Source organism: Chelonoidis abingdonii, chromosome 2 (genome assembly GCF_003597395.2).
Source record: "Chelonoidis abingdonii isolate Lonesome George chromosome 2, CheloAbing_2.0, whole genome shotgun sequence".
In the NCBI taxonomy this organism is placed as follows: Eukaryota; Metazoa; Chordata; order Testudines; family Testudinidae; genus Chelonoidis; species Chelonoidis abingdonii.
In genome coordinates, this window is record NC_133770.1 from 241,594,772 (window position 1) to 241,619,863 (window position 25,092).

Genomic DNA, 25,092 nt, shown 5'->3' on the forward strand with positions numbered 1-25,092 from the left:
AAAAAAAAACCTCCCCAGAAGTTGAAGGGTGATCTATACTAGAAAAAGTAGTACTGATACTAGGGTAACAGGCAGCAATCTTGTAGCTGAATTCATGGCAAGCCACTAATGTAAATATGGCTCAGGCATCTTTTCCACCTGCTCACCTACTAGTTTTCATGACCTTGATAGTAAAAAATGCACAGTCCTGCCTATATTAATTCTTGCACTATTTCCACCGCCTGTGCATCTGCACCAGGGATGGGAATTGGTGCAATATAGAGGCATAAATTCTTTCATTGTACACATGGCCTAAGCAGCAGAAGGAGTAACCGGAGATAATGCTATGTCATGAATGCATATTGTACACATATAAACATGCAACAAGCATAAATCAACAATTTTGTTCCCTGAAAGCATGCATTACATACATTAAAAAAGAGTTTGTTCCCATGAAGCTCATAAAATGTGGACCTACAAGTTTTCCTGTAAAATATGACTTTTTGATTTGCCACTAAGACTGACCTGTTCTGATTACCAAAAGATGTCTGATCTATAGGCAAGATGCTGTCCGGCCACGGTGCGGTCTGATTCGGAGGAGCTTGCTGTTGTTGGCTGTATTGAGGTCCCCCCATATTCATCTCCAGTTCAGACGGCCCTAAACAAGAAAAAGCAATCAAACAACATCTGTACAGTGAAGGGCCACAACCTTACTGTTGGTGCTTTCAAATAAGCTATATTTGCTTTGAGTGAACAAAAAATTGTCAGCATCTTCATTTCTAAGGAGGCATATAGACAATAGATCTTTTGTCTCAATTTAACCATCATTCCAGTGTAAGACTTTGCTTTCTTCTCGTTGCACTTTAGCAATCCCAAAGCATCATGAAATTACTGGTCAATAAATCTTTCACTTTTTTATTTTTTAACATATATCAAAAGAACTCTGCAAATATAAATTGATGAGTATGGTACTACATCTGATATGATATAACAAATGCAAATATGAACAAAGACTAGCGCAAAGGGTATGAGCATTCTACATACAATCTGTATCCAAATGTAGTTGCTTTAGTATTGACCTAGTACAAAGGACATGTTAAAATATATATTTTCTTTTAGAACCTTATTTTTTCATAAACTAGAAAATCTTCCTATCCTATTCCTTTGGTCACACATTTTTGTGCGGCTAAAGAAAGTCAGAAACTGCTCACATAGTGACAAACATTAAAATACACACCTTACACAGGCTCTCCTTGTTGAATGGGCTATTTCCACTGCAGGGAGCATATAACTTGCTCAACACAATTTTAATCAAGTCTATATTTAAAGCTAGATGTTACCTTCTTCTTCCTAATCATACAATGCAGTAACTGCAAAATAATATACTACAATAAGGCACTGGGGCTTACCCATATTCATGACCTGAGACTGAAGCATCTGTCTTGGGCCTGGCTGGCTGCTGGGTCTCATAGGAATGCTGGTTGTTGGGTTACGTATCATGCCTCCTTGGATTGGCCTGTTCATGGCACTGGTTGTAGCAGCACAGGTTACCCTCACAGCAGAACCCTGAGCACCCCAGTCTCCAGACGGCATGGCAGGCCGAGGGGTATTACCACCAACCATTCCTGTATAAAATCCAAATACAGTGAAACCCAGATGCAAGCCTTGAAAACATCTCCAAATATTCCTGTTGGTTAATTAGTATATTTTTCTCTGGAAAATTAAACTAGTGTGCCAGGTTTTATTCAAAGCAAATTATATCTCAACTGCCCCTTCAGACGTGTAACTCTGCAGGCTTCTGCATTTTGCCATTCAGTTGGGGAACTGGGGACTACTACTGGTTTTACACAAAGGTGACCCTTTTATCATTTCTGAAAAGCTGTTAAGCGTAAGTGTTCCCATATGTACTCCACAACAGGTGCTGAGGCTGTGTGGATAACCTGACTTCCTTCCTCAGGAAATGAATCATGTTTGCTGGCATACATGTCAGCAATTTACTTTTCAAGTCCTGTGTGAGAATGTGAAGATCTGGGCAACAACAAGATATTAATATACATTTATAAACAACAAAAATATAAGAATTAATTCTTATCTTTTTTTGTTATTAATCACTGATCTTTTGAAAACTCTTGTCATTCATAACCAGGAGCCTTCCTAACTACAAGACTTACCCGGACAAACCTGAAATCAATAGACGGTGCAGGGAAATTACTCACAGGAACTTTCCGATACTTGGTGCAGTTTATTACGGTTATATTAGGGGAAGTCCTCCTACATCTACTGTAAATCACTAATATAATTTATTTACTCTTTAAATTTATAGGCTTAGAGTACTGTACTATTGTGGTAATCAAAAAACTAAAACTTGTAGAAATATAGCATTGGTAATCATTTCAATACTGTAGTAATATAGAAAACGTTGGCTCAGCTCAGATGGCTGGTCTCTCTAATCCGGTACCCTGAATAATCAGTGGCCAATGCCTTCAGAGGGTGATAAAAATAATAATTCACCAAGCCAACAGTGCAATGCAATATATTGAGGGGGAAAAGTCCCCTCCTGATCCTTGCAGGCAATCAGCTTTCTACCTGAAGTATGAAATTTGCTTCCATATGACTTCTGCTGTTTGGTTGTTTTTTTTTTTTTTTTTTTAAATCTGCACAATTCTGTCAGCTGAAACACATGGTGAACTAGCACAAATGGCAAGAATATGGATGGTAAGCTCCAACATGCATGCATAATATGGAGAAATGTAATTCTCCTGAAAGCCTGCAAGACAATCCCTAAACTGCTCTATAAGATATTTTAATTTCTGGCACAGTAGTACAGTTTGTATTTCCTGATATTGATACAAAATGAACATATAACTGACCTTTTGCGGTCAGCATTTAACATGCTTTACACCAGTGGTTCTCAACCAGGAGTCTGGGGCCCACTGTGGGCCCCTCAGCAGGTTGTAAGGGGTTCACCAAGCAGGGCCAGCATTAGACTTGCTGTGGCCCAGGGCAGAAAGCCGAAGCCCCACTGCACGGGGGCTGAAGCCTGGGGTTCCAAGCCCCGCAACCCAGGTCTGAAGTCAAAGCCTGAGCAATCTAGCTTCACAGGGCCCCCTGTGGTGTGGGATCCCAGGGAACTGCCCTACTTGCTACCTCCCAGTGCTGGCTCTGCCTTTTATATGCAGAAAAACAACTGTTGTGGCACAGGTGGGCCATGGAGTTTTTATAGCATGGGGGGCCAGGGAGGGGCTCAGAAAGAAAAAGGTTGAGAACCCCGGCTTTATAGCATCTGGCTATTCAGAATTCTTAACTAGAGTTGCATACTTCATAATCACAAAACATATGGTAACTGATGAAAGTAACTAAACAGAGACACTTCATCCAAACTTTTCCAGTAACGTTTTCCCCTCTGGTAACCTTTGTAAGGTTTAGAGGCAACTTACAGAAGTCCATCATAGACATGGCACAATCAACAATAAAAGTTTAAAAAAAGTAAATTCAATTACAGATATCTAATGCTTCAAACAAGACCAGGTTACCTGATTTAAAAATTAAAAGGTCATAAACCCAGTTTCTTTTACTTAAAGTGAATCTTGATGGCCAGGAAAGTAGAAAAACAGAGTACCAGAGACAGAAGTTCTGTTTTTAATCATGGAACATACTTAGTATGGGCAGCAATATCACCAACATGCTTGAAATTCTGTTTTGGAGGTGATATTTGTGTGATGGAGAGGACAGCTCATTCTCTGTGGTCATTTAATTCTTGACAAAAAAGGGTGCTCTTTTGCAGTAGATAGACCAAACTATTAACAAAGGGACAGAGATCACCAATTCACTTCACATAAACTACTGAAAAGCCAATTGGCTTCTTCATTTGGTTTCTACCAATTTTGGTGACATCTGAACCTGGAAAGCTGATGCGAAAGAGTCCCTATTCCATTACTAATCCAATGAGCCTTTAAGTATCTCCTCCCACGCCTTTCACATGGTAAGTGAAAAAGCACGTGTTCTTGTGCACCACTTAACCAACAAACATTATGAAGTAGTCCAGGGCAAAGCTGATGTGCCACTATGGTTTGCTGTTTCATCGTAACTGTCCACTATGTGGACAATTTTGCAGATATTTGAGGTTTTCCATTCAGGTTGTGCTCGATTAGGACTTCAGATACATACAGGATGCATCTGTAATTATCCCTACCTTGATTATGTTACACATAAATACATCCAATTAATTAAATAAGTTAAGAAAAATAGGAAACAGTATTTGAATTCTTACCTGTGCTATTGTTCCCTAAAGTTCCTTGATTTCCTATCATCCCTTGACTGCCCATCATTCCTGGCTGAGGTATCACTGAATATGGACTACTGTTTCTTATCGGTGGGAAAGGTCCTGAACCTGATGGGTTTTGCAATGTGATGTCGAGTGGTAAATTCTGGTTTGGTAATAACCTGCCCAGTTGTCCTGCTCGTGGGTTATTAAAAGCTAGACCAGAGAGAGAGGAAAAGTGAAAAAAACAAATGTACAAGAAGAGAAACTTAACTTATAAAAATACACTCTTCAAACAGAGGGGTTGAGATATACAGTGTTCCATAAGCATATCACTCCGTAGCTGTATTGGATATGCCCCATCCAGACACCATTACAAAAAATGCGAGGAAGCACAGGTAGTGATTTGTATTTTAAATAGTAAATGATGTAAAGTTAAAATAATTTACTGAAGTACAACTACAGCATAGGTGTACTAACACATGATGTGTGCTTCACTGCCAAACAATCATATCCCTAAAAGGACTGTGGCTGAAAATAGAAGTGCAGATGTCAGCCTGAGGCAAAACTTATGAAATTCAGAGTTTGACAAGCTTCACAACTTTCCCCATATAAACTGTATTCCTTAAGGCACCAAAATCCGTGAAGAAGGCCCCTGGCTGTATGTGGTCATTTGCTGATACTGTTACTATCCCTCCTTACATAGAATTTTAATTTTTTTGCCATGAGTGAACACCTGTACTTTCAAGGTTCAGTTATAAATGATTTCAGGCTGAAGTCTTAGAACTATACCACCAGCTACAACAAAACTACCAGGAAAATAGTTTTCCTTAAGTTCACTTCTAACTACTTAACAAGTACATCTGAATTTCAAGAGATTCCAACACATCTTATTTCTTACTTGCCCATTACCCTCACCTTTTCTGTGAATCTATTCCTCTGCTGAGGCTAATTTTAAAAGAATTTTTGCTTTAAAAATCAGCCTCAACAGAGAAAAATGCATATAGGTTTTATTAGAAAGGAGAATGTCAACTCTTCAAAAGAAAACAATTCAGGGACGGTTATTCTTTGAGAGATTTTTAAAAGGACAGCAACTACTTCCTAGAATCTACTCAAGTGGTTCCCAGTCGTGCTCTGTAGACCCTCTTGCTGATCACATGGTACTGGCTCTTCCTTTCTTGTTAACACACAATGCTAAAATACATTAAATATTTCCCTAAAATTACTTTTCCATATAAACATTTTCAGCAACTGCCCCAGGGATAGTCACTGACAGTGAATGGCAAGAAGTCATCCACAAAATAACCTCTTTATTTTGATGGAACCACGCTATAAGAAAGCTAGAGAACTTCTTATTTACTCCAGACTATAGTACAGACACTTTTAAATCTGAGAATTCAGATGAAGTATTATGAAGCTAGTTTAAAAAATCTGAAACATCTTACTACAAAAGGTGTCTAACTTGTCTTTCTTCTTTATTGTGTCATATGACAGGAAGCACCTGTGTGAATTATTTTCTTCTGATGTTTCAAATTCTTTGCAGTAAACTCTTTTGTATAAACCTAAGGTGAGTCTAAACTTTGCCCACAGGACCTCACTTCTGACCATCAGATCCTGAAACACCATATTTAACATCAGTACAAACAAACAAACCAAGTCTGGTTACCAGAGAGACCAACTGGCCCTACTGATTTAAGATGGGTGAGTACCACAAAATCCAACTCAGAACTGAGCCAAAACCTGATTTCAGTAGCAATCCTAGGACACGTGCACTCTGAGCCAGCAAAGGCTTGAAATAATGCAGACACAGAAAGAGTTGTTATGAATACAAACTTATAATTAGCCAATGATAATAGAAAGGAAACACTAGTGTAGATGAAGTTATAATGGGGGTGGGGGTGAGGGAGAGGCCTTTTGCTGGCATAGCTTAATTTGCTCAGGGAATGAATATATATGAATGATGGGGGGAGGGAATAGCTCAGTGGTTTGAGCACTGGCCTACTAAATCCAGGGTTGCAAATTCAATCCTTGAGGGGGCCATTTAGTGAACTGGGGTAAAAATCTGTTTGGGCATTGGTCCTGCTTTGAGCAGGAGGCTGGACTAGATGACTTCCTGAGGTCCCATCCAATCCTGATATTCTATGATTCTAAAACCCAGTATGACTTCTTGGCTCACAACTGCTTTGCTGTTGTGCTATTAGGAGCTCTGGAAACAGACTTAAAAGGTGCAGGTGTGACTGTGGTTCCAAGGTTCCTTTCTGAAATTTAATACAAAGAAACACTTAAAATACAATTTTATTTACATTACAAAGTAGAATCAAATAATAGCATCTAATGGTCCTGTGAATGAAACAACTTTGGTACTGCGTAAAGTTTGGGCAAGTCATGTCAAATACATGATTTGGCCTAAATAAGAGCTGAAGGAAGTGTGATGTCAAAAGCAGACATTGAAGGGCTAATCTCCTAGTGAAAGGACAAAAGATAAGTGGTCTTTGATTTTGGGTCCTCATCCTGAGATACCTTAACCTCTGAAAATTTAAATCTTGGCTAGGAGAACATTTTGGAAATGGAAATGCACCTCCCTTTAAAAAGAGGTCAGGTAAGAGGAAGTAATGTCAGCCAATACAGACAGTTAACTCAGGAAAGCCATCAGGTGTCTGGACCACATGAGAGGGGACTGTCAGACCAGGTCTCACACAGGACGCTATTAAGACTCAGGAAGCACAAAGACTTCTCTTTGAAATATGTACTGCCTAGGATAGTCTTCCTCCACTTATCAAAGTGAGTATATTAAACATATACACTGGTTAAACCACATCCACACCATGACACAAATTGATCCAAGGCAAAGCATTCACAAGTACAAAAAAAATGTTAGTCTTAGCCTATGAAAAACACAATAGGGAACACATAATAATGTAAACTAAGAAATAAATTTGAAAATTGACTTCTTTGGCTTTTGTCACGTAATATATTACATTTAAATATAATGGTCAGTAGTGTTAAGTGTATATCTAGCTTTTAAAAATAATGTTAATAAAGATCTGAAGGGTTAAAAATGTGAATTTACCTGATGAGACATGCCACTGGTCTTAAATAAATACGTGTTTAGAAAGTTTACAAAAATCCACAGAATAGTTCCAGTTTATTAAATAAATGGGTATTTTAATAATATGTCTAAAAACTATATTTAGGAGGTATTTAGCGCATAACCAGTCTATAAGGGTAAATATTTAAGCAGGATTAAAAAAACCAAACCAAACCAAATCCAAACCAAATAAAAAAAACAGGTTTACCTCAACTTTCATTTTTGATAACACTCTGACCTTACTTGCAGTAATTATTTTTCACAAACAGCTAAATATTTCACTGATAACATGTAATATCACTTATAGGGACATTGTCAACTTGAAATTGAGTCAATTAAAAAAAAATTGGTTCAAATTCAGTGTAGGTATTAAACTTGGCCATAAGTCCTGCTGGCAGTTTTTTAATTTTAGAAGCACATTTTCCTATTTATCCTAATAACCGCCCCCTTCCATTGTGAGAAACAGTAAAAACAACTATACAGAAAATGCTGTCAAATGTACAAAGTTAACAGGCTGGAAAAAACAATAATATATTATTGTTATTTATAACAATAGCAGGTAAAATATTTTAAGATATGTGAATTTTATTTTAAATTGAGTGTCCCTTTAACCTTTAAAAGGACACCGACTTTCAGCACAGTGCAATATTTTGGTTCCAATTGATCAGGACAGCAGATGGTGCTGTTGTGTCAAAGAAGTTCTGAAATAGCTCAACTCAATACTTCACAGCCTAGCAGCCCCTGGGGCATCACTGCAAAACCTACATTTTAATCTGACAATTTCATACACTTGCATGACCAGTTATAACACAAACTCACTGCTCTGTGAAATCCTCATTGCTGGTTTCTGGGTTCCAACAGACGTGCCAGGGCTGTTTTCACCTGTGAGCTGCATGAGGTCATTGATGATGGCTTGCTTGTCAACTGATCCAGCTGCAGCACCGGGCCGGGTATCTGGGAAAAGCTGTGGTAACTGACTATTCTGTAGATCATCCAGAATCTCCTCCAAATTATCCAACTCACTGCCTGGCTGCAATGAAAATATAGCACAGTTTGTTCTCCATATGAACAGTAGAAAGGGTCCAATCACAGCTCTTAGAGCCAGTGAAGGACTGAGAGGAGACTGAATACCTGTACTGCCTGTGAGGCATTAGGTATTGTCACCAGGGAGCCTGGTGAAGCAAGTGGGGGGACTCACTATACCAGTGGAAAAGGGGTAGGGAGCACTCCCTCCAGTGTTTGCCACACATAGCCAGTCAGCCCAACCATCCCTGTTTAGGTTACTTAACTGTGCCAAGAGTCAGAGCTGTCCCCTTGGGTACAGTGAATTGGGGTGACTGCTCCGGGCCCCAAGTTTTGGGGGGCCTTGAGGGCCAGTATGATTGGCTGGTGCATTCGGTCCCAGAATTGACTGATTCATCACTTCCACCTGCACCCCCTAGGGACGGCCCTGCCAAGAGTACTGGAACTTCTCTCTCAGCTGAGGGTCAGAGGGCCTCATGCACAGGTGAACTGTGTACTGTTCCCTCAGCACCAAGGCAATGATAATTTGGCACAGAGAAAGAGAGAGAGAGAGGGTTCAGAGTGGTGGCAAGCAAGAAGAGAACAGACCTCTAATTAGACTTCTACAACTAAGTTCAGTTTACTCAAAAAAACTCCAGAAAATTAAAATTCAACAGACAAACACAAAAGTTGAACAGTGCGTTTCTCCTGGAGGCGTCCATTTCATAGATTTTAACATTGCTTAAATCCTTCTCTTCCATCCTTGAACATATGTAGTTAAAATTCTTCACACACAAACTTTGAAAAATGTTAAAAATTACAACGTCCTATTCTAGCATTTTCACCACGGAAGACTTTAAAACCTTTGGATATATTTTGTATCACAGCTTATATACAAGGCTTCTATCAGGATCCGGACCTTTCTTAGGCATTGTACAAACACAGAATACAGATGCAGTCACAGAAACCATATGAAGGGTGGGGTATACAAAAACAGACACACGCTCACCTTTTATATACAATTCTTAATGTAATATTTCATCCCTTACTATTCCTTTAAATTGTAAGCCTATATGCTTATTGCTAGATTTCTTGTAGGTGAACCACAAAGTACTACCCTCTCCTCCTCCAATTCCCAGCCATAGCCTTTTAGATCAGTTCAAGGAGCAGGAGCCACACAAAAGGTGTGGTGTGAAAGAAGGAGTGTGTGTCAAATTTGGGAGATATAGACAAGAGCGTGGTCGAGACTGGCACTGTTGGCCTGGCTGAGTGGGTGGGGAGCAATGTGATAAGAGATGGTGGCATTAGTAAGGAAGGCACAGCTCTGAAGAACCTTGAACTTGTTATGGAAGAAGTTGATGAAGAGATACAAATATGGGGCAGACAAGGAAGTTGGTTTTAGAAGCTGCATTTTATATGAATTTAGGGGCAGGGAGGAGAAGGTTGAAAGAGTCATGAAGGGACCAGTGATGGGCATCATAAATATCAGAAGGATGATACAGTATTATTTTGGGGAATTAAGACATATGGCCTTCATTAAATAAAATTTGTGTAAACTAGGTGGGAAAGTTTTGCATGTGCAAGTTGTATATTTGTTCTTTTAACACTTCGGCTACTATAATTCTCGGTTGTATAACAGGCATAACAAAAGCTAGGGATGAAAACATTGGATCTAATTTAGTCACAAAATGCCACTCTTCTCTAGAAGATATTTTCATTTCCCCTGAGGAAGTGGCAAGGAAAAACCTGGTAAAGAAAGGCCAACGATAACAGATGTCTTATAACTAGCTAACTATCCCTTTTTGTTGTAATCAGTGTTGCTGCGTTATTTTCACTTTTAACTGAGAACAAGTTTCAGAATTACCAGGCCAGCTTCAAAGAGAAAAACAAGACACTACTGTTAGGGCCAAATTCTCCCCTCACATGCATAAAAAACCCTTTGATATCCACCCTCAAATGGCACCACGTGTGAAGAAATTGATGCAAAAAATCTCTAACTGGCTGCTTTTCATACGATTTCTCCACTGATTTTAATTCTGTACTCAACTTACTTCCTTAGTGGCCTAGTTTGACCTTCAGGTAGGGTACAAGACACACCTTAAACTCCCTATGTAACAACAATTTCAAAAGTGCTGTTCCTGATACAGATCTGATGATCACAAGAGAGTCAAACCGTGTACACAAGACCTATCTTTACAACAAAGCAAGGACACTAAACCCCACGAAGTACTAACCCAGTCATGCTTAAAAATGGTCACAAGTATTTTACAAAGCACCTTTCCAGACTGTACTGTATGGATGAACAGTGTTCCAAAGCTGAAGTTAACTTTATTTTCATCCACTCCACTAATACTAATGTTTCTTTTGTAAAAACAGATGCTATTTCATCTTAAGCATTTAAACAGTTTCAAAATATATTGGTCTATAAGTACTACTGTATCAAATTTAACCCCTGCTAAGTGCTTCCATTTATCTTAATGGAATTTGGATCAAGCCCTAAATATTTCAGTCAACCTTTTTGCGGTTCCCCTCTTGTCTGCCGAGGGCAACAAGGCCAGGTTGCATTTCTTCTCATCATTCATGAGGACAATATCCTATTGCCCCCACTATCATGTGAAAGCCGCCAGTAGGGGCCTTTTTAAAAAATTGGAATTTTCATGCTGAGAGGAACTTTAAAATATATTGTTCCTTAAAACCATAAAGGTGACTATTTATTATTTGTTTAGCATAGACAACATGCTCATTGCGGTACAACATACAAAAATAAAAAGTCTCTGTCCCAAACAGGTTATAAGTTAAAAGACACAGAGAAGACAAATGACTGGGGAGTGAGGTTGGGAAGGAGGGAGAATGTTTGGTGGGGGATGATTTAGGGGTGTTCCCATTCATTACTGTAACAAACTTACACCCAAGGATGCATACGCTCATAAATGAAGGTTGTGGAGCTAAGAAAACTTAGCTCTCTTCTGCCAGCAGCACCACCTCCCTTCTGCATTTCTACACTCTCTAAACTCTGGAATACAATGTTTTGATCCTGCCTCCAGCCCATGCAGGAGTCTGCCTGATCTTCAACAACCAGACTTCTTTAGCTGCCTTATACTTTAGAACAGAGCTGCTTCTGATCTCTAACAGGAAATCCCCACCCCAGTCACAGGGAAACAAGGGTCTAGCAGCAGGGTAAGCAGAGCAGAGTAAGAAGATAAACTGGGCGAGGGGTGGGATTGACCCTGCTCAGGAGTCCTATCTCTAGTCCCTTCCTTTCCTACACACCATTCCCTAGCATCCTTCCCTGCAAGCCAGGACCCTGGTAGTCCCTGGGGCTTGTCCATATGGGGACACTTAGGAAAGTTAAGATGAATTAACTAAAGCTGTGATGTTATTGGCATAAGTTAGAACACATTTTAACCTCAGACTCATAGACTTTAAGGCCACAAGGGACCATTGTGATTATCTGTCTGACCTCCTGCACATTGTAAGCTACAGAACCTCACCCACCCACTCCTGTAATAGACCCCTGACCTCTGCCTGAGCTACTGAAGTCCTCAAATCATGATTTAAAGACTTCAAATTACAGAGAATCCACAATTTACACCTGCAAGTGACCCGGGCTCCATGCTGCAGAGGAAGGTAACCCCACCCCCCCCAAGGTCTCTGCCAATCTGACCCATGGGAAAATTCTTCTCTGACCTCAAATATGTTGATCAGTTAGACCCTGAGCATGTGGGCAAGAGACCTCAGCCAGAAACCTGGGAAAGAATTCTCTGTAGTAACTCAGAGCCCTCCCCAGCTAATGTCACATCACCGGCCACTAGAGATATTTGCTGCTAGCATACCATTGTATGCAGTTTCAACATATCATATCCCTTCCATAAACTTACCAAGCTCACTCTTGAAGCCAGTTAATTTTTTTTGCCCCCACTGCTCCCCTTGGAAGGTTGTTGCAAAACTTCACTTCTGTGATAGTTAGAAATCTTCACCTAATTTCAAGCCTACACTTGTTGATGGCCAGTTTATATCCATTTATTCTAGTGTCCACACTGGTGCTTAACTCCTCTCCCTCCCCGGTTCTTATCCCTGTGATGTGTTTATAGACAGCAATCGTATCTCCCCATAGGCCTCTTTCGGTTAGGCTAAACAAGCCAAGCTCTTTGAGTCTCCTCTCAGAAGGTAGGTTTTCCATTCCTCGGACCATTCTAGTAGCCCTTCTCTGCACCTGTTCCAGTTTGAATTCATCTTTCTTAAATATGGGAGATCAGAATTGCACACGGTATTCCAGATGAGGTCTCACCAGTGCCTTGTATAATGATATTTCCCTATCTCTCCTGGAAATACCTCATCTGATACTCTCATTCAGGTGATCTTAAATCTTCTCAAACTACAGAAAACTATGGCCACTTTACTTCTGAATGACAGCATCCACACAGAAGTTTAATGCACTTTAACTAATGCTATGAAGTTAATGTGCACGAGTTAATTTGTCTTAAGTTTCCTGAATGTCCCATGTAGACAAGCTCCAAAAGATGTAAAAAACACCTCTGGGCTTGTCAGCATTCTAAGACTAAAAGCTTTACATGTACAGTATTTACTCTATCTTTTTCTTTTATCTTTTACCTCATTTCCTACTTACAAAAGTCACTGCTTGATAAATTAAATATTTGGGTCCCTCACATTCTATCTCCTCCATCCTTTGATCCTCTGGGCCTGCCAAGAAGTAACTGTAAAATTTAACAAATTGTCCCATGGCACCTTAAAGACTAACAGATGTATTGGGGCATAAGCTTCCGTGGGTGAATGCCCACTTCGTCAGATGCACACATTCACCCACGAAAGCTTATGCTCCAATACATCTGTTAGTCTCTAAGATGCCACTGGACTCTTTGTTGCTTTTTACAGATCCAGACTAACATGGCTACCCCTCTGATACTTGACACAATGTAAAATTTGTGGCAACACAATCCTTTCCATAGGAACAGACTAGGGCATGGGCCTATAATGATGACAACTGCAGTACCAACCAGGAAGGGAAGCATGTATGCTGCCATTGAAGATATTTACGTTTCACTGAGGGTTTTCTCAGGTCACAGGAAAAATAGTAACGCATTATTCCAGATTTATTCCAGAGCAGAAAGGATGGTTTTGGTTAAGGAAGAGGACTGGGACTTGTAAGCTTTGGGCTCACTTCCTGGCCCTGCCACAGAATGCCTGTGTGATCTCTTTTTGTGCCTTGTGATGATCAATTTGTCAATGTTTGTGAGGTTTCCTGATACTAGTGATGGAGACTACATAAATACAATATCTATATAAAAAGAGAGACAAGTTATTCTTGCTGATTAGTATGTGCAATGAGGGACAGACAATGTGGTCCACTGGTTAAAATAGGGGACTACAAATCAGGTGACCTGGATTATATTTCCTACTATGTATGCCAGTGGTTACTGTGTGACGTTGGATAAGACACTTCACTCCTGCGTTCCTCATCTTCTTCTTTTCAAAGCACTTTGAGTGTATATCATGAAAGGTATTTTATAAACGCAAAGCACCTTGTGCATCTTGAAAAAATCAATTGTTACTGAAAGATATTAAGTTTTAAAACAATATTTGAAGATCTGTGCATATTTACATATTTAGTTACAACAGCAAATGACCATTATATAATCACCTTGTTTTTCAGGAGCTCATCAAAGATTTGTAATGAGCAGTTTTAGTCACACACATATAGATGTAATTAGCAACTATCTCAACTCCTTTGTAGCATTTTAAACATTGCCCTCAGATTATCTGAAGGACTCGATAAGGTAAATATGAAACAAACACCAAGACAGATGCTGAAAAATGTAGTCATATTTATGATATAAGCAAAATCTCTTTAATAAATTATTTCCGTCCCAATAATATAGCTAATCAAACTGTTTTTTTTTTAAATCACAGATTATGGAAATATTGTTCATATACCCAAAGCAGAACATTTCTAGTTACATTCTGTTTTCATTTTCATGGAAAAGTGTTCATATTTTGACATTTGCATAGTTTACAGCTTAGGCTACCTATATGGATATAATCTACAGCTCCTCGCTTTGCCAGGATATTTTCTGTCTACATTCCTCCAGATTTGGACCTGCCTGTGTCTTAAATATCTAGTAACAGAAACAACAGAACTGACTGAACACCTAATGCTACTCAGTAACAATAAATGATGCCTTATGAAAACCTTTTCTTTTAGAAAACAAGTCTTTTCTCACTCACCTCCCATAATTACTTAAATTGGAATTGCAGGCCACTTAATAGTGTATAGGTAAAATAATCATCACCACATTGAGCGGGAAAAATGGTATATAGACACTGGAAATATTTTCCACTATTTGAGAAAGGTTTCCTGTCAGTTGCTGGGTTCAATAGACGTATATGTTCAAATACACTACCTAGAAGAACGCTATTTTTAGTATGGTGGTACACTTCAAAGCATTTCCTGTTCAGAAAGTGTTACATCAAAAATAAAAGGAGAAAACGTATCGGCTCTTTTTGCATCAGACCAAAAAGGCTCCCCCTTACCCAGAAACTACTCTATTATGGGGTTGCTTAAAAACTTCCTGTGACATGGCACAATGAAATGAATAATTATTTAAAAATACAAGACTTTCCCCCCAAAGGGATGTTAAATAGACCTGCACAGTAGGTAACGCAAGCATAAAGGAGGTATACATATAAATACATACAACGGAGGAAGAAGAGGGGAAGGGAAACGACACAGGAGGATGGAAGAATTTAGAACAGGAGTCTGTGTCCTAGTCTTGTATTAAATAGTTCCAGCTTTGATCTAAATTTGGGTAGTGAGCACTTCCTGTGAGAAACTGTTTTCTAAAGCTGAAAAGTTTTTGATGCTAAAATATTTTCAGTGATTTTATAATTGGGGTAAAGTGGTTATTTATATAGAGTACTGGCTTGCAGTTAGATAAATGCTTACATTGTTCTATACTCATCACCACTTCCTTTCCTACTCAATGCTGGATTTCACTTGGTTATTCTGGTCAAGGTTTCAGAGTCTTAAATAAGGTTTTGAAATTATCTTAAAAAAAATATCTTCAGAGATTCAGCGTTCTTACAAAACAACTGCTGCCATTTAGGGTATTTTTGACATCTCCTTACTTGCCACTCAACTAAACTTCAGTATTGCCAACTCTTATGATTTTTTCATGAGTCTTGCAACATTTGGTATTTTTCTTACAGCCTCAGCTCTGGTAGTCATGTGACTGAGAATCTCCGCTTTCACTATTATTTTTTTTTAAAAAAGAAGTTTCTAGCTCCTATTACTGTGGAGAAGAGCTTGAAAACATGAATACTGTAGGCTGAAAAACCAAAAGGAAAAAAACAAAACCAAATTTATTATTTTTAAAAGTCTCAAGAGTTTTTGGGCCCTGACATATTTTTGATTACTTGGGATTGGCAATACTGAAACTTAAACTTCTTCACTGAAAGTTAGTATACTTACACATTTAAATTTAGTGGATGGATACCTAGAACAAGTCTTTAAGCAATTTCCTCTCCACAAAATATATGCATTCACTATTGAATATGAAACTGAAATTTTAATTAGTGAAAAGGATAGCAACTGGGAAACAGGATAGTACCCTATTGCCTCTTTTAAGAGCACCAGCCATAAACATTCAAATAATTCTTCTAGCGACTACCAGATTGTATATTCTTGTGCTAGTTGAAACTTGGAAGGCCAAACTGAGTTCTTCCTTACATTCCAGTGTAAATCTGACATAATTCCATTGACCTCAGTGAATAACTCCTGATTTCCACTGGGATAACTAAGAACAGAATTTGGTTCAGTATATTTGAAGTGGTTTATTGTTGTCAGTTTGGCTTTAACATTCTGTACATCCATGATTTTTCTAACCTAATGAAGTATTAAGTTCTCATTTAGAATCCGATTGCTCCCATTCTAGCTATATTTAAGGCATTACAGAATATTAGCTGTATAGAGAACTGCATTAACATCCAGGCCCAAGGATTAATCACTAAGGAAATTAGTATAATTTGCTCAGTTTCCCTCCTGAAGGGTACGAAGGATTGAAAAATTATAGTCACCCCTCAGGGATAGTAGCAGCTGTCAAGACTTATCCAAGCAAAAGAAATAAAGGCGACGCAGAAAATGCTTAGTTGTATGTGCTCTGAACAGTGGGATGGTGCCCTGCTGTAATAGCATGTTTGGCTGCTGTGTTCCATGATTATTACCTTTTCTCTAGAACTGCCTCTTGGTTAGAATCTGCTGACACAGCAGATGGTGTGCAGTTGTTTAGGCTTAGGACATGCAGTCTATCCCCCAAAATTAGGTGGGGGGAAATGGTAGAACAGAATTCCCCACAAAAACAAGCAAGCAAGCAAACCCACACCTAAGAATCAAATTAAATATGCAAAATATAAAGGAAAAAAAACAGTTTTGAGAGAGTCATGCAGGTCTACATAATTTCTTAACTGATCATGATTTACAGAGTAAGGATTGAGGCACAAAGCACTGCCGAGGGATTAATGACCAGCTGGGAGAGCTGACGGCACAGGCTGAAGTTATGGATCACTAACCCCAGCTAGTCATTAATTCTCCAGGAAATGCCCTGTGCCAGAGCTGTTATTGCAATAACCCATCTTATAAATAAATAAAATAAAATAAATAAATAAATCATATTAAAGGGGCTTACTTTTTGTGCAGCGTCATTATTTCCGCGGAGCAGTGAAAACAGAATGATTCTGACTGCCACTGCTGACACTGTACAGGATACTTCTGGGAAGTGAACCACGTACAGAAGCCAATCAAGTGTATTCTTCTGTTTTGTACAGACCCATCTACTTTACTCCTGGGCATTTTTATCTGGACTGAGTAGCAGTCAGAAACCCTGATCCGGATCGGGCCCATTTCTGTACTAGTGCTGTGCATACACAGGAAGAAATGATCACTGCCCTGAGAAACTAAGAAAGGAACTGATGGTTGAATTTTAGAGCTTTTAGAGTTGAAAACTAATGGGGTTGAACAAGGAAAGTCCTTCTGTTTTGTGTCTCATCTACAGGTCACATTTAGTACAAGCAACAACAAGGCAAAGTCTGAATCAGCCCTGCAAACATATCTTTGGGAAGCATTCATTCTAGATGTAAGAAGTATAAATAAGCATGTGCTAAGAATTAACCCAAGCTACCACAGTTTCCCCCTATTCTAAGTATAGATGAGATACCTTTTTAGTGCAGTGTTATTATTCCTGCAGAGCACTTTAGGTATCAGAGCACCTTAGCTACCAGTATGTGGTAAATGTTTCCATATGTTGACTTTTGAACGGTCACTGCTGTAATTCAGTCTGCTTGCTATACAGCCGCATTCACACCACTGATCTGTTCTCCCTAGAAGAGTGATGATCACAACCTATTAACCCATTTGGGTAAATACCACCATTTGGAGCCAAGACTGGAACTCAGGGAAAAAAATGCTTTACCTACTAAGCTACAGACACTATCAAGAGTCACACTCTCAGTGGAGCTATGGAAAGGGTGGACAGGGAAGAAATGCTACATTAGAACAACCGATTTACACAGAAACATCACCCTTGTAAGAATGAATTATCAAATTTATCTAAGAGACTTCTTACCTGTTCATTAGGCTCAAAGTTTATCTCCTCCTTTTCTGTCTTTATAGCTATTAACTTTGTGCTACTGGAAGGGTCTGTTTTACTGTCCAACCGCTCCAGTTTTGGGGTTATGTCCGGTAAACCAATATCTTTAGTATCATCTTTATCTAGCAAGTAACGAAGTAGTGCATTTTCTTTCTTCTTGGGACTCACTGGTTCCTGTTTAACAGTCACCTCTGAACCAAGAGCTGTGCTATTGGACTCCTGGTTCAGTTCTTTGCCTGTGGCCTCTGCTGTAAGTTTGGCCAAGTCTACAGGAGAACTGCTGTCCTGTAAGAGTCTGTGCAAAATTTTATGCTTCTCCTTGAGCGAGGTTCCATGTGCTGAACCAGAACCAGATAAGCCTCCAGTGGAGTCCTTGTTAGCATCTCCCATGGAATTTGACAAGGGTGAAGGCTCCATCTGATCAGATTTGGTGGTCAGCAGCTGTAAGAGCTTTGTCTGACTTTTGCCATCATGCAGTCTGTTCTGTCCATCAGGCCTCTCACCACTGATAACCTGGGGCACATTGTTATCATTACCGTCTTTCTGTTCTCCTGAATGGCAGCTGCTCTCTGTTTGTCCAGTTGTACCTTCTGATTGCTCCCCATAAAGTCCAAAACAGTCTTTAGAGTCTAGGCTTCCCATTTTGCTCAGCAGGGGAGGATTCATATTAACAGGGGAATTTTGTAAATTACCCATTTTTAGGTCAGGTGAAGCCAACGATGACCCTAGAGAAACTCCATGACCCTCACTGAGGGCTTGAAGTGCATTTAGGGAACTGTTGGTGTAACTATGGCTATTTCCTGTGCTGCTGCAAACTCCCACAGGTGAATGCAAGCTTCCTGCAGGGGAAAACTGACTGGGTGGAATTCTAGGACTTCCTGCCACTCCAGGACTCACACGATGCCTTGGGGAAAGCATAGAGTTTGGCTGCCCTGGGTTCATGCCAGGGCTGCTTTGTGAGGGACTATTCATTTTTAGTGCATAGTTACTACCCTGAGGAGTGGATGCTTGTATGCTTGACACATGGTTCATTCCCCCTGAACCACTAAACCTGCCTGCTGGCATGCCCGTTTGTTCCTTTGGGCCATTTATGGCAAAATTTATATTGCTACTGATGGTCATATCCTGACCTGGGTTCCCACTGCACATGGCCTGATGGGCAGGGCTGCTGGAACTAATTGGGTTCAATGTCTTCCCCATTGTTTGTCCAGTCAAATCCTGATTCATTCCACAGACATTTTGCTCTCTGTACCATGAAAGGAAAAAACAACAGTCTATTAGTTAAAACGAAAGAGATCTTACAAGTTGCAATTACATTTTAAAATCTCTTTTAAAAATATGAGAGCAGACCTGCAATTAAAAATCAAGATAATGCTTTTGACAAAAGCCATCTGCAATTAACAGCATGGCTACACATGCAAAGTTTTCAGTGAACAACTACAGTATGTTTCTCAGTAGCTTATTAATACATCTATGGTTTATGAGAGGAAAAATTACACTTCAGTTGAATTACAAACAGTAGATAAAAGTAGATAGGTTACAACTACAATCTCTCTATATACCCACTCTGTCTCTTCCCTCAATACAGAATGAGTTGCCTTCCATAACTGAGGGAGGTTTCAACTTCTTAATTTCACCTCCTTAAAAAAATGTCCTATAAATACACATTTATATTTGTATTTATTTAAAATACATATTTATAGGACAGCTGTGGCCAGCTGTTCACCAGAATTTTGAACTTCTGTGAACAAACCATGCCATAGGCTTAAAGCTTCTGTGGTGTTTGCCAGCTAGGCTCCCAGTGAAAAGCAAGTTTAAAAAGTCAAATTACTGAGCTGCCAGAAATATCTAAGCTGCTCCAAGTATGGGAGCCAAGAAAACCCCACTGGAAACAAGTTCAGAATGAGACAAGTGTGGGACCATTCTGGTTCTGGACAGATTTTTCATATGCAAGGTGAAGCTCATATAACAGAAGAGGGTAGAAAAAAGCAGCAGACGAGAGAAAGGAAACTTTGAAAAGTTCTTTAAAGAACATCTAAGTAAAATGTAGACTAATTATATTCTGTGAGAATGCAAGGTTTTTGTTTGTCTGTTGTAAAAAATTAAGCTTGTTAAATCAGACATTTTTTCAAGCTCTCAGAGCTTTAAAGGGACACTGTCAGGTAGTTTAGATCAAAAATTTAGATTCTGAGGGGGAAAAAAAACGAAAACCGTCTGGGTTTTCAAGAACAAATATTAATGGAAGTGTGTTCATGAACTTTTCAGTTTAACATATAAGCATTTTTGTTTGGATTTAAACATTCCTTCGCGGTGTTTGCCCAGTGTAAGAACTTAAGCCAAACATTCAAACCTTGCAGTACTAGTGCATGAGAACCAGGAAGAGAAGCTGACTACAAACCGACCCTTAGCTATTTTTATTAGCTAAGTGCAAGTAAACAACGTAAATAGTAAAAACTAAAAGGATATTTAAAGCCCATCTTGCTATACCATAATGTATAGTTTTTGACCTGACAATTCTTCCTTAGTTTACAATTGTGGCAGACATTCACGAAATACTAATCCAAACAAAACACGTTTCAAGTTGTTAAACAGCAGCTTTCAGTGAGGTAAGTGCAACTCCCAAATCCGTAATTGCCATAAAATGTTTCAGTTTGAATTAGATTTATAGCTGTATTCTTCTCCCTAAACAAGTAGTAACGTAGATATGCACTGAAACAGCACAGTGATGAAAAACCCTGAGTAACAGTTGTATACTGAATATGACACAATATACAAGTACCTTTAATGACGCTATTCATAATTTATTTTTGAAGAGATAGGGTCAGTGATTATTTACTCTTGAATTCAACACTGTTGACTTGCCTCTCACTTTTTGGAGGCAATGCTCTGGAATTGGAGTGCCATACATTAATGTATTTTGCATCAGAGTGCATCACCTGATCATTACTCCAAGCACCAACATGATCAGGTGATGTGACTGCCAGTCTTGCAAAGTGACATATTTTGTGTGCCCGAAGCATGCTCTAGTAGTCACACTGCAGTCTTTCGCACACAGCTATGCCAAGGCCCATGACACACCCTGAACTATAGGAATTTACCTCTGACATTTTTAACAGGTAGTTGTGTCATGACAAAGCAAGGCAAGCCAAGTTTCTGGTTTCTATCACGCAAAATGCAGAGAACTAAAATGCTAAAATTAAAAGCATGAGCTCAAGATAGATTTTGTGATATTTAACAAGAGTCCTAGAGGGGAAAATCCAGCATACTATTTGCCTACCCATTGAGCACAGCCTACAGTCTCTTACTACTTTAAGAGCTGATCTCAACAACTTTTATTTTGCTTTAATGGTACCAGTGGTAGACGAGCTGAAATGTCGATCAGTCTAAACAATCTATGCAATACAACTCTGTACTCTCACTATGTCTGTGCCCAGAGTGCGGAAGGAAGGGAAAAGGCTTATTAAAAATAACAAATATTACCTGTGAAGCATATGCAAGGATATTACAAGCTGAGGTTCACTAGTAGTCTGAGAACGGATAAGCTTGCTCTTCGTTTGGGCAGCAACTATAGTGCCATCAGACAAGGAAAATCGATAGACAGAACTGAATGCTAGTCCCTGCCTCAGCACTGAAAATAAGCAAACAACACAATTAACGAGGAACCATAATACAAGTAGATTACACATACAAAACCTAAATCCATCAGTAATGGCTGTTTGGGTGCATCCTTATGACGCAACAGGAGTTGTGTGATTCACTTTACACAAGAAGTAAGGGCTATTAAAGAAAAAACGATGTTTCGAGGAATTTAAACACTGAGGTGCATGATGTAAAGTATATACAGTAAAGGAACAAGATGATAGATGAAATAACCAATCTGCAATATACCTGAGAGAGAGAATCCACAAAAGCAGCAAAACTAGAACTTGGGAACACAATGCATTTCAGTGGAGGAGAGGCCCAGAAGCCAATTCCTCCTTTCAGTTAGCAGATATGCAATATCTTTTCTTTAAATATCTGTCTAATTCTTTTTGCTCCTTTTAGTATTTTTCCTCCATGCATATCACCTACTCCCCATGAAGACATCTTATGTAAATGTTGTTGCTATCCAGCCCTTTAGTTATTATATGTCCATCTTTTTTTTGTTCCTTGCTTAAATCGCCTGTAACAGCTATCCTCTCTGTTCCCTTTAAAAAATGCCGAAGCATCTCTAAAAGGGACACTGATCTGCATAAAAAAAGCAAATATTAAAAGAACCCAAAAAACACACAATGAAACTTCTTACACAAGTTATTTAAATGATTATTAAAATTAGAGATGAGTCTAAGACACACTTCCCCAATGTTAGGGTTGTTTGGATTCAGGATTTTGGTTTGATCTATTACATAGAGATAGGCTGGGGCTCTTATGTTTGGATCTAGATCTGAATGTCACCAAATTCAGCTTTGTGGCTCCAGGTCTCTACTTGTGACCCACCTCTAATTAAAACTGAAATATTTTAAAAAAAGCAAAATCTAAGCTTTTATGCTGTTCGCTTACATTTTTGCCCTTAGATAGTGAAACCAGATCTACCAGTTTCAATTTCTGATTTTCATGCACAATCTCAACGCTGTTATGCTTCACTAGCAAATGTAACAGGGAATGTTTAAATGCCTACCTCTAATTGATTACCTCCCCAGAACTTTAAAAAAAAAAAAAAGTTTCTGTATCAGGTACCATCAAACATATCAGCTAAACAACAACTAGATTAGATTTTGGAACTAAATCCTGACAGTGTCTCTTTAATTTCCTCTCTCTCACACACACTTTCTGTGTATTTTTATTATTAATAGTATCTTCCAATCCCTGAATTGTTTTCTTTTTGTGTGCTTTTGAATTTTCCCTGTCATAAAGAAATGATTAGCACCAAGCACAGTTTTCCAAGTGTGTCTTTATTACTCCCTTATACAGTGCTAGAAAAGATTCTTCACACTTGTAATTCTGGTATGATTGGTTTCCTTTCCTGCCCCACACTGTTCTTATATAGTGTGCTGCAAGGTTTAAAAGTATTATTTTGGCAGTGAGGAAACAGGAAACACAAGTCAGATAACCAGAAGAGCTTTGGCAGAGTAAAAATGTAAAGAAAAACAAAAACCAACAACTATGAAACAGTGCAAAGCAGAATTTCACTGCAAGGTATGTCATTGTTTAAATTTAACCTTTGCACTACACTAAGTTCAGAGCTCTCAGCCTTAGCAGCACAGGCACACATCACATCAGGAAATTCCAACACTTCATGCCACCAGGATAGATGTGAAATCGCTACTTAAATAATTTTTTGAACTAATGCTTTAAACAAACAAGAATGTTTCCATAGTCCTCTTCCGGAAATGCCTTGTTTCTCACTTCAGCCAACAGAGAGCACATTTCAACCAAACCAGACACACTTTCCATTTGTCACTGAGAATCAGCTTGAAAGACTTTCATTTTTGATTCTATATCCACAGTTTCTGTTTTCTGACAATGACCCAAAGTTGTATCTGGACCAGAGGTGAAAGTAAGCTAGTATGGTGTAGCAGCAAGAGCCAATATGCCGTGCCGGACTGCACCAGCTTCCACGGCGGGGATTTAAAGGGCCCTGGGCTGCCCGCAGCTGCGGGCAGCCCAGAGCCCTTTATTTCCCAGCTGCGGCTCTGGCGGCTGGGCTGGGGCCGGGATTTAAAGGGCTCAGGGCTCCCTGCAGCGGCAGGCGCTCTGGACCCTTTAAATCACGGCCCCAGCCCAGCAAAGCTCGGGGTTCCCCATGGTGGCCAGAGCTCCGGGACCTTTAATTTGCCCCTGAGCCCCAGGAGACTCCCAGCCACCTCTGCAGCTGGGAGTCCCGGGTTGATTTAAAGGTCCTGGGGCTCCCAGCCACAACTGGTCCCCCAGGGCCTTTAAATCGTGAGAGGCTCCGCAGGACTGGTAAGGACTCCGGCAGTACTGGTAAGTCCTGTAAGTTACTTTCACCCCGATCTGGACTGAGTGTTCTCCAGGAACAACCTCTTTTGCTCGGTCCCCAAACTTCAGCAAAGCTGTGACCTGATGAAGTCTAAAGAGTCTGGGCCTAATAGAGTGGCCAGATGTCCTGATTTTACAAGGACAGTCCCAATTTTTGGGTCTTTTTCTTATACAGGCTCCTATTACCCCCCTGATTTTTCACATTTGCTGTCTGGTCACCCTAGGGCCTAAGACTACGTTTCCTGTATGCCCTGCCAATGTGCTATAGATTAGAATATTTTTTAAAATGCAGAGTTTGTGAAACAACATGCCTGTTGTGTATGTGGCCATGCAGACTGTTATATAAGTATAGGCAACAAATTTAGAGCCAGATTCTGATGACCTTATATGTGGGAGTACTTTGCTCCACAATCAGCTACTCAACATAAGTAACCAGTATTTGGCTCACGGTTAGAGCTAGTGTAAATGATGTCTGAATAAAAAAATAAAATCACATCACCCTAAGAAACATCATGGGAGACCTTCCACTACCCTACACTATCCTGCACCCTATCTCCCTTTTTATCTATGTTCTTGACTGCTAGGGCAGTGTTCTAGAACACCTCCCGGCCGGTGGTCTGCCTTCAATGTAGTACAATATGCTACAGCGTACACGGGCCATCAGTGCTGCAGCTTCAACAGATCACAGCTAAGTTTTCTTGTAGTGAATTTTGATAGTGAACATCCATTTTCACAGAGAAGTAGAATTAGAGCCTTGAATTGTCTCAGTGCACTGTAATGTGTATGCTGATAGTAGGGTGAAATAACGTGTAATGAAAGTTTTGGGAACCCTTGCCCCGATTTCTCTAAGACAGCTGCAATGATTTGAACATTTAAGCACAGATGGTTGATAAGTTACAAGCATATCACAAACCACCCCTTTAATGTGTCAGGGTAGTAACAAGAATGGTAAGATTGAGATAGAAAAGTGGTGCAAGAGCTCCCCAGAAATAAGTTTTTTTTACTGTTCATTGAAGATGAAAGAGGGAGGCTTTCAACATCCCTTAAACATCCCATGTGGGTGTAAAGAGAGCATGACCAATGCCCAAAGCAACAAACACACAATTTAAATAAAGAAAACACTG

The 25,092-nt window shown here is 39.5% G+C and overlaps 1 protein-coding gene across 3 annotated transcripts in view; it reads right to left on the reverse strand.

Annotated features, from left to right (window-relative positions):
- Positions 1-25,092, reverse strand: part of NCOA2 (nuclear receptor coactivator 2) — a 293,779-nt gene that overhangs the window by 29,864 nt on the left and 238,823 nt on the right. For all 3 annotated transcript variants that reach the window (XM_075063071.1, XM_032794449.2, XM_075063070.1), the window contains 6 exons: positions 21,470-21,617; positions 17,966-19,235; positions 8,148-8,358; positions 4,250-4,456; positions 1,389-1,604; positions 505-637 (listed from right to left, as the gene is read on the reverse strand). In XM_075063071.1, coding sequence (XP_074919172.1) covers positions 505-637; positions 1,389-1,604; positions 4,250-4,456; positions 8,148-8,358; positions 17,966-19,235; positions 21,470-21,617 — 2,185 coding nt within the window. The remainder of the gene's footprint in view (positions 1-504; positions 638-1,388; positions 1,605-4,249; positions 4,457-8,147; positions 8,359-17,965; positions 19,236-21,469; positions 21,618-25,092) is intronic.